We start from the raw sequence: 13,619 nt of genomic DNA, 5'->3' as shown, positions 1-13,619 counted from the left end.
ACGAACACATTGTTTTTTTAGCTTCATGGCCCCAGTAATAGTTCGAAGGACGGTTCCAAACTCTCTAAAGCAATTGGATACCTTTCTTTCCAACAAATCCTTTAGCAAGTATTTCTAGTTCTAATGCCTGGTCATCTGACATATGTCGTCATGGTCATTTGTTCCACCATCGTATTCTGAACCTAATATTGATCCTGAAGGCTATCATTTTAGTTCCATCACCTTTCACGATGATTTTAGTTTAATATCAATGTGTATTTCACAATAGTGTTCAGTTGTCCGAATCAATATGATTCAAATGCTGACCACATCTCTTGCCCTCGAACTTGACACATGTGTCCACCATGCTTCTGGTGATCAACGATTATGATTAATTTTTTTTCTTCAACTTCCTTGTTCAAACAATTCATCTTCCCACATAAGTCTGTCAGTGCACTTATATTTGCTCCAAAACAGGAAACCATGGACCCCGATTGGTTGGTGGGGAGAACAGGTGCTCTGGGCGAGTGGAGGTTCTGCATGGAGAGCAGTGGGGAACGCTGTGTGGTGATCTCTTTGACTCAAAAACCGCTAGAGTAGTCTGTGAGCATCTTCAATGTGGGACTGTCAAGTCGATTCACAGCGATGATCGATTTGGGAGGGGATCCGGACCAGTGTGGACGGATAAGTACAATTGCCATGGAAACGCGAGACGATTGTGGGACTGTCCAATTTCACAGGGGGAAATGTTCAACTGCTCCCATGGAAATGTCGCCAATGTCATCTGCTCGGGTGTGTCTGGTAAGTCTGGTAGATGTCCTTCCTGAGGGAAGATAGTTAATCAGGTGAAATTTGGCGATAATTGACATTGGTTTCCATGCCACTGTTACTTCGGCTAAATTTCATGCTGGGACTATTCACTGAGTTTGAACACCATCAGCTGCCATTCTGAAATGTAAAAAAGTGACATCCTTCCTAAACCTCACATTCCATCGTTTTATTATTCAAAGTTTCATGTTTGATTTGGCACAACGGTGTTCTGAGATATCACAGCTTTTTTATTCTCGGACTTAATGCGTCTTAAATCCGCTAAATCTTTTACAAATAACACGTGAGATGACACTTAACTATCTTCATCTCTGCATGTATCTCGAACATACTTCAAACGTCAAATCCCCTTTCTCTCCGACCATGTTTCCAGACTCACTGCGTTCCTCTAGCACATTCCATACGTGCTTCAGAGGTGGTGAGGAAATCCGAGTTAGAAATACTCTGACACATTGGCATGATGTCTGGGGGTGGGGGATGGGGGAAGTGGTGGGTGGGGGGGGGGGTGTGGGGAGGGGAGTTTGCAGCATCAGAATGGACCTGTCAGAAACAAAGACGTTGAGTGCATTGTTTGGAATTTTTACAAATGTTTCCTGAGATAAAATGTAGCCAGACTGCAGTGATCTGTTGGGAAAAGGCAGGGATCATTTCAATTCCCTGCTTCTCAGTTCCTTCGTATCACCTCCCAACCAACATTCTGTGCCCTTCACAGGCCATACCACTTCCTGTTCTGAAATGTTTGGAAAAGAAAGGTGATCGCAATACTAAAACTTTCTTTAAAACTATCGGAACAGCCATCACTAATGATTTTTAAACATCATACATTTACCTTTAATTGTTATTTCTCAATTGCATCTTGTTCAGTGCAATGATTGTTCTAACTAAATCTCATGTTGCAGATGATAGTTGGTCACCAAGACTGGTGAATCGGAGAAACCGCTGTGATGGCCAAGTTGAGATTTATTACAATGGAAGCTGGGGAAGAGTACAGGACACCCTGTGGGATCTGAATGCTGCTCATGTTGTGTGCAGACAGCTGGGATGCGGTTATGCCTTGGAAACGCATAACTCTTCAAACTACGTGGATAGCAATGAGCGTCCATTGATACATAGTATCCAGTGTCATGGACAGGAATCACAGATCCGAGATTGCAACATCTCCAATTCTTTGCAATTGTCTGTGACTGACAGCGGGAGCGTAGGCATCCTCTGTTCAGGTGAGAAGATTCTTCACAGATGAAGGTCTGATTTAGTCTGTTAATGTCGTCAGATATTCTGTTTCAGGGTTTTATTCCATCTCGCAGGAAACTGTAAAACTCACTTTATCAGAATCAATATACCATGCTGGATTGAACGAGGAAGGGAAATTATAATCATCTGTGTTATTGTCAAACAGAACATATCCAGTTAAGGCTGTCAGATGGAGGAACCCGTTGTGCTGGTCGATTGGAAATTTACTACAAAGGGACATGGGGATCAGTTTGTGATGACTCCTGGGATGTGAGAGACGCTGAAGTGGTTTGTAAACAACTGGGTTGTGGAGGTGCACTGGAAAGGGCCCTTCCTTCCTCCTGCGGGCCGGGCACAGGGCCAGTTTGGTTGAAAGACGTGAACTGTTCTGGAAACGAATCATTTCTCTGGGAATGCCCTTCAGCACCATTCGGTCAGCAAGACGACTGTTCTCATAAAGAGGACGTAAGAATAATGTGCTCAGGTGAGGACACTCAATGTTGTTAGTGGCATACAATGTCATCAACCAAGCTTCATATGAAGGATTGTATAGTGAATTAGGGAGTATTTACAGCAGAGGCAGCAATTGAATTCCGTGGTCCCGATCATGCCAATGCTGAATTGAGTTCAGAGTTTGCTATGGAGAATGACATAGAAGACAGAATGTGGGGAAATAGATGGTGACATCTTGAAAAATGTCCATATTACAGAGGAGAAGTTACTGGATGTCTTGAAATTGATAAAAAGTGGTTACATCACCAGGAGTGATCAGGTGTACCCTAGAACCCTGTGGGATGCTAGGGAAGTGATTGCTGGCCCCCTTGCTGAGACATTTACACCGTCAATAGTCATAGGTAAGGTGCTGGAAGACTGGAGGTATGCTGACGTGGTGCCACTATTTAAGAAATGTGATAAGGAAAAGCCAGGGAACGGGAGACCGAGGTGAGCCTGACATTGGTGCGGGGCAAGTTGTTGGAGGGCATCCTGAGAGACAGAATTTACATGAATTTGGAAATGCAAGGACAGATTATGGATAATCAGCATGGCTTTGTGCACGGTAAGTCATGTCTCATGAAATTGATTGATGCTTTTGAAGAATTAACAAAGATGATTGATGAGGCAAAGCAGTAGAGGTGGTCTTTGTGGACTTCAGTAAGGTGTTCGACAATTTTCCCCATGGGAGACTGTTTGGCAAGGTTAGACTTCACGGATTACAATGGGAATTCGCCATTTGGATATAGAACGGGCTCCAAGGTGGAAGACAGAGAGTGGTGGTGGAGTATTGGTTTTCAGATGAGATGCCTGTGACCAGTTGTGCACCACAAGAATCGGTGCTGGGTTCACTCCTTTTAGCCATTTATAAAAAAATGATTTGTATATGGAGATAGGAGGCATAGAAAGTAAGTTTACAGATGACACCAATATTGGAGGTGTAGTGGGCAGTGAAAAGTGTTACCTCAGAATAAAATGGGATCTTGATAAGATAGGGAAATAGGCTGAGGAGTGTCAGATGGATTTTAATTTAGATGAATACGAGGTGCTGAATTTTGGAAAAGCAAGTCAGGGCATGAACTATACACGCAATGACAAGGTCCTCAGAAGCGTTGCTGAGCAAAGAAACCTTGGAGTTCATGCTCATAGTTCCTTGAAAGTGGAGTCGCAGGTATATAGGATAGTGAAGAAGACGTTAGGTATGCTTTCCTTTCTTGCTCAGAGTAGATTAGATTACTTACAGTGTGGAAACAGGCCCTTCGGCCCAACAAGTCCACACCGACCCGCCGAAGCGCAACCCACCCATACCCCTACATTTACCCCTTACCTAACACTACGGGCAAGTTAGCACGGCCAATTCACCTGACACGCACATCTTTGGACTGTGGGAGGAAACCGGAGCACCCAGAGGAAACCCACGCAGACACGTGGAGAACGTGCAAACTCCACACAGTCGGTCGCCTGAGTCGGGAACAGAACCCAGGTCTCAGGCGCTGTGAGGCAGCAGTGCTAACCACTGTGCCACCGTGCCGCCCACTAGTACTGAGTTCAGTAGTTGGGAGGTCATGTTGCAGCTGCAAGGAACATTGGTTCGGCCAGTTTTTGAATATTGCGTGCAATTTTGGTCTCCTTCGTATCAGAATGATGTTATAAAACCTGAAAGGGTCCATTAAAAAATTATTTGCAAGGAGATATTGCGAGGTTGGAAGATTTGAGCTATAGTGAGCGACTGTATATTCTGGATCTACTTTCCTGAAGTGTCGGACACAGAGGGGTGACCTTATTGAGGTTGATAAAATCATAAGGGGCATGGATAGGATTGCCCTGGGTGAGTGTGTTCTGAAATAGATGGCATAGGTGTAAGGTGAGAGGGGAAAATATAAAAGGGAACTAAGGGGCATCTTTTTAACTCAGTGTGTGGTGCTTGGATAGAAAAAACTTCCAGAGGAGGTAGTGGAGGTTCCTACATTTGCAGTATTTGGAAGGCATCTGGACGGCTATACCAACAGGAAATGTTTAGATGGATGTGGGGTAAGTGCAGGCACATGGGACGAGATTAGGTGAGGATAACAGCTCAGCATGGATGAGTTGGACCGAAGAGTCTGTTTCTGAGCTGGACATCTCTATGACTCTCTGGTTGTATCAGTAATAAACTGTCTTCCCATGCATATATTTCTCCAAATAATACGTCATGCTAAGTGTGAAATGTGTAATTGATGGACCAGCATCACTAGTCTGGGTGAAGTGAATATTCTCCGTGATGTCGAAAAGGACTTACGTGTCACAGGCTGTTATTTATGATTTCAAGTTTTATACACAGCCAATGGTCAGCCCACCCTTCTGTGTCTCCCTTGATCTGTCTGCAACCAAGTAACAGATGCATTTCTTGTTTACAATTCGTCTCTGCCCTCTTCATACTTTCTGTCAGATTTCACCACATTAGACTTAAGTGAATTAAAATTCTATCACGCACTGGACACCCATACTGCCCATTTATTACTATGCATTTTTGTTTTTGGCGATTGTCTTGAACTGCAACCATTCACTGTAATTTGTTGCCAATCAGAATGTTTGGAATTGGCTTGGGGTTCCCGAATCTAATTTGCTTCCTGCAATACTAAATAGCCATGCGACTGTCCCAATTCCAGCAGATCACTTCCGCTCTTCTGTAAATCTGACAACCTATTGTGACGCCAGACTTTCGGTTTGCTGTCAGTTTTCTTTCTCTACAACTTTGCATTATCAATCCTATTAAGGTACTCCTGGCACATTGTTCAATGTATTCTAAAACTCAAACTCTTGCTTCTCCTTGAACAGAACACAAGGAGATGCGGCTGGTGAATGGAAAGCATCGGTGCGAGGGGAGAGTGGAAGTGTTCTACAATGAGGCCTGGGGAACGGTGTGCTCAGAAAGTCTGGACTTCCACGATGGGGAAGTGATTTGTAAACAGTTGCAGTGCGGTGCTCTCCAGGACATTGATTATTACACTAAGTTATTCGGAGCAGGAACGGGACCTATTTGGCTCGATGACGTGGAGTGCCTGTCACACGAGCCAACGCTGTGGCAATGTAAGAGAAATCCGTGGGGTCAACACAACTGCGACCACAGGGAAGATGCAGGTGTTGTTTGTTCAGGTAACACAGCAAATCTAAATTTTCAGTTGTCATTTCAAAAACTGATTTACAATGGAGTCAACATGTTCCTCCTCTTCACAGAGACCAATGCAACAAAGGAGCAGTCCCTCAATTCAAGTTCTTGCCATCAGCAAGCAGGTGCGTTTCATGAATGTGTCAACTCTCGGAATGGCGTCTCTGCTTTGTCTGCTTTCAGTAATAACCAGTTCTTTACCACAGATTCGCAACACAGCGTGAGCCTGGTTGGAGGAAGCAGCAACTGTGCTGGGAGAGTGGAGATAATGTGCGATGAAGGTTGGGGCGCGTTGTGTGGCGATTCCTGGGATATAACTGAGGCCAATGTTGTCTGCAGACAGCTGGGATGTGGCTTCGCTCTATCATCCCAAGGAGGGTCCGCTTATTCCCAGGCTAAAGGCATAATCTGGCAGAACGATGTGAAGTGTAAGGGAAGTGAATCCTCTCTGTCAGACTGTCTCTCCCTGGAGCTAAAGCAAAAGGAGTGTGATCACAAGGGAATTGCCCATGTGATCTGTTCTGGTAAGCATTATGTTGACTTTGTGACGATCGCTTGTCATTAAGTTTTCAAAATACATTTTGGCATTTGTCCTCCTGAATTAAATTGCACCTTCACGAATATTTGTATAATCTCTTCCACAGGACCTGATTTGTTGCTGCCATCCCGTTCAACTCCACTTGCTGGTAGTTATGATTGATACTATCATTAACATTTGTGTTGTTCCAATCCTGATTAGAGACTTTGATACTTTTGGCATTTCGCGGTGTTGAAGCTAATTTCAACGTTTTCTGATGCATGGTTTCTTTACAGTTATACAATGCAGATGGTAACTCAGCGAAATCTCTCTTTAATCCTTTCTTTAAGGACAGGCAAGGGCATCTATTTCCATACCTGGCATCATCTGCTTAGCGTTGGCAGTCCTGTTAATCTGTGATGTGATCGCGCTGCTGGTCGTAATGCAGAGAAAATATCAAAGGAAAGGTGAGCCTCTCGTCTCCCGACTGAACTGAGCTAACAGTGACCCTCTGCTCGTGTTTCATGTTGTGTCGGTGTTGTAGATTGTTGCTGCACTTTTCCATCATTTGGCCTTGATGATGATGAGGATGAGGTCGTTTCTGGCTGTCTTCTCATCTCTTGAAGCGCCAAATTTTAATTGGCACAAAGATGAAACTTTAAATTACTTCAAAGAAGAGTTATTTTGAAATCAGAATTGCATTAAATATTCATCAAGTCCTTCAATACCTGGAGCGCGAAGCTGAATTAACCCTTAAGACAATATTTTTCCTGAATCACTTTTAATGAGCAAGAAACATAAATATTGGATACCCCTTAATTTAATTAATCTGTCCGTGACACTCCAGAATAAATTACTAAGCGTTACAATGTGACTTTAGTTTTCATTGAGAGGTTGGCCCTCTGCCTCTAATTATTTATTCATCAGTTAGTTTTCCTTGACGGTTTTTCAGATTCTTGGTGCTGATGACAGAAGTTGTGGTCAATGAAAAGGTTAATTGCAATTCTCGGTCATCGTTCTCTTGAGTAACCGGATCATACCTGTTCACTATTTATACCAATTGCAAATAAATTGTCTTCCACTAGGTGAGCGATGACGATCAACACGAATATTGTCATATATTGAAAATGACAAACGCTGGAGATCACAGCGGGTCAGAAGACATCCACGCAATTCTGATGAAGAATAATCTCGACTTGAAACATTACTTTGCTGTCTCTCCATGGATGCTGTCTGACCCGCTGTGATCTCCAGACTTTTTTGCTGTCACAATAGATTCCAGCATAGGCATGAATTTTCTCCTACGAATTATAAAATGCGTCAGCTTCTGTCCATATTAAGTTATCTTAAGAATAGTTTACAGCCATCCGTCAAAGATACAAACTTCCTGTATGGTTATCAATGTCAAAAAGCTTCTCCATATTTCACGTGCTCACATTTTTGCACTCAACTAGTATTAGCTGCCATATAATTGTTTAGTTACAATATTCAGATTCTAAATACATCATTGTACTTGAAGCTTCCTTTTGTTTTACACAACATTGATGTGTAACCGCCCCATAATCATCAAGGAGTTTTTCTATTGTTCATCAAATAATGATAAAAAAATTTTTTTCTTTGCGTTAAGAAGTTTTAGTTTTGAAAGCCATCATTTTCCCTCACATGCTCCATTATGACCTGAGAATTCTTTTTTTTAGTAAACATTTGCATCTGGAATTAATCATTCCTGATTCGAACAGAACTGAGGTATAGATCCCAACAAGCAACATTTCACACTACACCCTCAACTAAATAAGCATTGCATACTGATGAGAAATGAAAATTAATCATGGCCTGTTCACTTTTTTGTCCAAATTGTTGCTGCCATCAGTGATCAGTCAATATTGTGCCAAGACTCTATTTTCCTGGAATTCATGAACTACATGTGTTGTGCAGTAATGTTGTTTCAGAAATAAACTCAGTGTTGTCACGGGTGTTTAGTTACTAATGCTGACCTGTCTATCCCTCCTTTAACAGGCCGTTACACTGGTGGCTCAAGCCTTGGTTTGTATCAAGGAATTTATGAAGAAATTGCGGACATTCCCCCTGTCAAGAAGACTTCTGAGAAACATGGGTCAGGTAATGTATGTATTTACGATCTCATAGTTAATCTTAACCGGAAAAGTTTGGCTTCCCTTGAATTTGTAGTTTTGAATGGTCTGTGAACTAAGTAAAAATGGCTAGTTATAAAATCCTTGTCCTCGTGTGAAAGATGTTATCATAGGGAATGAGTATTTGTCTGTGTTTCGTGACAGACATATTTGATATATTATAATCACCATTTCCTATAATTGATGAAAGAAGAATATTTCTGACACTTGTCATTAAATACGAGCAGGATGACATTTTCTAGCTCAACCCTGATTCCAAATTGACGATATCAGATTTCCGATACTGTGAATAATCAATCGAATCATTGATTGACTGTACAATAATATAATCATAGGCAATACTGTCAGTTACACATGCCTTCATTCTGGTAGGATTTTTTAACGATTTAATATAGATAATCACCGAAATGTCATCAGTGCAAAGAGAAGTCGTTTGCCGCAATGTGTCAGCACAAATTCGAATGCCTGTTGCAGATTCGCCTGTCTTTCCCCATGTCTCTGAACACAATTTATATTCAAATAATCATCCATTATCCATTTGATCGGCAGTAAAATAATTATCAAACGAGAATTTGTGCTGCAACATTTTTACTTGACTGATACTGCGTGCAAAGTGGATGCTTAAAACATCCGAGGCTGGCATGCATGGGAACCACTGCCTAATAAACCTGCTGACGAGGGACGAGACAAATCAAATAGAACGTAGAATTTAGGTTAGAACTCGAGACTTTGATCTTCATCTTAGGATTATTACGATAGAGATGAGAGGGAATATTACACGACATCGCTTGAAATGATTGACTAAGTTGTCAAACTGAGAATAATACTGAAAAATAATGTATCAAAGCATTCTCAAAGAATGGCATACAACGATAAACAAAAGTGTAGAAATGGTGTTTAATAGATTCAACAAATGCACATTGTGTTACCTAATTAAGAACACTTAAAGGCGAATCAGACACAAAGGAGTTGTCCAGAGACTGAAGGCAATACTTTCACTTTCTCACGTACTATGATATTGAGAATTAAGTCATTAAACGTAATGTTTGGGAAAATGTTTGTCCGATGTGAGGATAAAAGTTTGTTTCAAATCTCTCATTGCAGTTAAATTGGACTTGAGTAAATTTCCATTGACTCTCTGCAATCTGTGCATTGAATGCTTTTTCTATAATAGGTTGCATTGAAAATATTCCCGTTATTGTTAAAGAGAAGACGAAAGAATTATGTTTTCGTCTTTGTTGTTACGGATTAGACTACAAATTATAAATCCATAGTCTATTCGACTGAGAGAGATAGCAGTAGAATTAGACCTTTCGGCCCCTCCAGTCTGCTGTTTTTCAATCACAGCTGATATGTTTCTCAACCTCTTTCTCCTGAGTTCTCCCAGAAACCTTTTACTCTCTTACACATCAAGAGCCCATTCACCATTGTTTTGTTACAGTCAAAGACTTAATAACCACAGCTCTTCGTGTTAATGAATTCTAAGGATCCACCACCATGTGGTTGAAGAAATTTCATCTAATTAAATTTCTAAGTGGTCATGCCTTCACTGTGACAGTGAATCTGACAATAACTCCCCATTTCCCGTTTTTAGTCATTTCTGCTTCCGTTGGTTCAGTTAATCGCATTGAATACTACACCAGCCATGGCTTCAGTGACAATAATCCGGGATCAGACGATCTTGAGGTGAACGCCAACAGAAGTTTGGGTGTATATGTGTTCACTTACTGTCAGTTCAGTTTTGTCCTTGACTCTCCCACTGCCGTCTGAACATAAAACTGTTAATGCTCACAAAACTGAGGATGACTCTGGCACTGATCGTGCTTACATGAGCAAAGTTAATGAATAAGAAATGTGCTGTTTTGGACTCATAGAGGCATGGTGCATTGAGACTGTGCCTGTAAAAACAAGTACCTAAATATTCCAAAGCCATTTACCAGCACGTGGTTCTTTGCCTTATATGGGCTGACATCGCAGGTGCACCACTGAATACTGTTATATATTCTCAGCATATTTTGCCTGTTACATCATGATGGTCAGTGAGTCGCAGTTTCTCACCAGCTTCTGGCTAAAACAATTTTCCTCAAATCATCTTTAATTCTTCTTTCCTTTCCCTGAAATCGATTCCCCTGATGTTTTATCTCGCCCTCAAAAGAGAAGCATTCCTTCCTGTCTACCCCACATATGTCCTTCGTAATTTCATATCAACGCCTCAGTGTCCTCAGTTCGATGGAAAGAAATAATAATGGTTGGACAGGAGCAAGTCATTCAGCCTCCAAATCGTGCTGTGGCGTGCAGTGAGATCATGGCTGGTTGTTGTGTGGTCTAAATACAGATGTCTCCTTTGGCACTTATCTCTTATTGACTTCGTTGAAGAAAAAGCATAATCTGTCTCAGATTTAAAAATTGGCAACTGATCTGAATCAGCTACTTTAAGAGGAAGACAATTCCACATCCCTCCCAGCGTTTCTTTTCTGTGATGCCTCCAGAACTGCCATTCTCTAAATCATAGATTATGAATATGAGATCTAGAATCTACAACAATTCGAAGTAGTTCATCCTTATCTACTCATTTTAAAAAGTTGTAATACCTTCAAAATTGTGCTTAGTTTTCAAATTTAAAGAGAAAATAGACCTAATTTGCTTTAAAAGTCTATATATTCCCCAAACACTGGACTCCTTTGAACCATCTAACTCTTCGAATTCTACATTCCAGCACTAATACTCTATTCCAGCACGGATCTCCTTTTCTCCATGTTATGTATTGCAATTTGCATCAATGACAATCAATCATGCATTTTCTTCAAGCTCCAGTTCAGGACCATTACGATGACATTGAGACTGAATCTCAGGATGGTCAGTCACAATTGGAAAGTAATGCTGATGAATCCCTCGCACTGACAAATGCTGATGATGGTCTTTGTTCAGTCGGTGAGTTGAACTACAGTTGCTCACATCATAATCGCCGCTCTGTGTGTACAAGCTGTCTTCATTCCTTTCCATTCTAAGATCAATATCGCATTTACAGCAAAGCGAAGTCGAAGCCTTATCTCCGCAAATTGTCTCTGAGAAGGTGTAGTGTTCATTGAGAGGATCTTAATTTCAATATCATGAAAAATTACATCATTTTGAAAAATAAACTACTTTGATATTGAGCAGGCAGTGCGTTTAGTCAGCTCTTTGAAAAGCAGGCACTGGCTTCATTCACTGGTGAGAGAGAAAGTCTATAAAACTACTGTTCACAATGAATCAGCGACTGGCTGGATTGAAAATATAGGAGGTAGGATTTTTAGTGGTCCAGGTTTTAAATGATGTAGCTCTTACTGCTCACTTAGAAGACAAAACCTATGGATGCTTATTTTTCAAATCAAATAGAGCTTGTTTTGTTGTGTGTTATCAGATACCTTAAAATATTTCTAGAAATTAATGCAGACCCTGTTTCTATGACACAACCTTTGACATGAACACATCATCGTCTTCAACATCATCAGCACTGTCCAGCTTCATGGACAGCTCTCAACCGAGCCAATTGTTACTTGAATCAACTCAGTCAAGGGCATCATATGCTACGCCAGGTGTTGTGGCATTTTCCCAGATGCCCTGTCAGAAAATTCATCCATTATCTTCTGATCACTCAGGTGTCCATCGTGCCTTCAGTGTTGACATGCCCTGAAAGTGTGACGCTGAATTTTGCACCAGACACAACAAACAGATAAGACCAACCTTTAGTATTGAATCTTTGAAATACATTGCGAATAGTCTTCAGAACAGATTCCAGGCAGTCTTTTACAGCGCGCAGATAGAGTCACACCTTGTTTGAAATACAACCCGTCATTGTCTGACATTTCAAGTGTAGATTTACTATTTTCCCCAGTCCATTTTCAGCTGTGCATTGGCAGTTTGTTGTGCTGTAAATAGAGTCATAAGTGATATCGCATCAAGTAGATTGAAATTACTTTCTTTATCATTTCAGGTAAATGTTAGAGTCTATTTCAGCATGGGCTGCCCCGAGGCAGATAATATTGCAAGAAACCGTCCACTTACATTTTTAACAGGCTGAGCATCTTTATTTCTCAATACAAGCTTCACTTGATTGCATTTCATCAGCATTTACTTTTTATTGGAAAAACTATATTTGCATTCATTCGTTTATTTTTGTTTAATTGTGTGTTTTGCCATGACTTAAAATGGGAAGTGAGCAGGTTGGATCGATTATTATCGTGTTTGTATTCATCATCTAATTCATTTCTCTGTATGGATCAATTGCCTCTGTATTGGGGGCGAAGTTCCTGTCGTTTGTTAATGAAGCAGTATAAGGAATTCCATGTGTAATTTTTTTGCTTTTTCATAGCTCACGAGGGAGAGTTTAAAACATCTTGAATCAAACAATTGCCCGAAGTATTATTTCGCTATGTATTGACTGAAATTTCCCTTCCATTTGCTGTATTTGTCGTGACTTTGTAATCTTTCTGTAAGTGATCATGTAAGTTGCCGTTTATGAATAAAATTGCAGTGAATTCATTCCTGTGTTGAAATTCTGTGTCTCTTGGCAACCGTCAGTGCCATAGAGAATATGTGTGTGTCAGTGAGTGTTGTCTGTGTTTGAATGAATGTTTATGAAAGACAGTGGGCGAGAATGTGAGTTCAGTTATCTGTGTTTTTCTGAATGTGTGCGAATGCGGAAGAATGAGTGAGAGTGGTGTAATTTTCTGTGATTTTGCAACTATGTATGCGATTGTAATGCGAGTGTAACGGAGTTTGTGTGAATACTTGGAAGTTTTAATGCAGGAGGGAAGTTCATGGATAAACAGAATAATGATAGAAACTTTTGGAACATTAACATCTGGAGGATACTGGTGTACAAAATCACAATTTCCTGAAAGTGGCAACATTTATAGGTCAACATGTCCTATGCCATTTCTCTTCCGTCATCAGTTAGGGCTCAGAGCATAATTTTTTTCAAAGTCAGATAGCTTTCTTTCAAAGTTTAGGATAAAGTGAGGACTGCAGATGCTGGAGATCAGAGTCAGGAGAGTGGTGCTTGAAAAGCACAGCAAGTCAGGTAGCTTCCGAGCAGCAGGAAAATTGACATTTCGGGTGTACGGCCTTCAGGAGAACGTCTTCAAGGTAGCATCCTTGGCAGAGGCTTCACAGTAAGATTACAATTAACTAGGAGCACGTGAGGACCGCAGATCAGAGTCTATAGTGTGGTGCTGGAAAAGCACAGCTGGTCAGACAGCATCCGAGGAGCACGTGAATCGACGTTTCGGGCATA

General features: G+C 41.1%; 1 protein-coding gene across 1 annotated transcript in view; it reads left to right on the top strand.

Moving 5' to 3' along the window:
- Positions 1 to 12,356, top strand: part of LOC132807656 (deleted in malignant brain tumors 1 protein-like) — a 58,266-nt gene extending 45,910 nt beyond the window's left edge. The window contains exons 8-16 of the mRNA XM_060821707.1: positions 1,707 to 2,024; positions 2,204 to 2,521; positions 5,347 to 5,802; positions 5,884 to 6,201; positions 6,322 to 6,363; positions 6,545 to 6,661; positions 8,211 to 8,312; positions 11,153 to 11,275; positions 12,318 to 12,356. Of these exons, the coding sequence (XP_060677690.1) occupies positions 1,707 to 2,024; positions 2,204 to 2,521; positions 5,347 to 5,802; positions 5,884 to 6,201; positions 6,322 to 6,363; positions 6,545 to 6,661; positions 8,211 to 8,312; positions 11,153 to 11,275; positions 12,318 to 12,328 (1,805 nt within the window). The 3' untranslated portion in view covers positions 12,329 to 12,356. The remainder of the gene's footprint in view (positions 1 to 1,706; positions 2,025 to 2,203; positions 2,522 to 5,346; positions 5,803 to 5,883; positions 6,202 to 6,321; positions 6,364 to 6,544; positions 6,662 to 8,210; positions 8,313 to 11,152; positions 11,276 to 12,317) is intronic.
- Positions 12,357 to 13,619: the final 1,263 nt, after the last annotated feature.

This window comes from Hemiscyllium ocellatum, assembly GCF_020745735.1.
Source record: "Hemiscyllium ocellatum isolate sHemOce1 chromosome 27 unlocalized genomic scaffold, sHemOce1.pat.X.cur. SUPER_27_unloc_2, whole genome shotgun sequence".
NCBI lineage: Eukaryota > Metazoa > Chordata > Chondrichthyes > Orectolobiformes > Hemiscylliidae > Hemiscyllium > Hemiscyllium ocellatum.
This window is presented reverse-complemented; position numbering and strand designations above follow the sequence as displayed.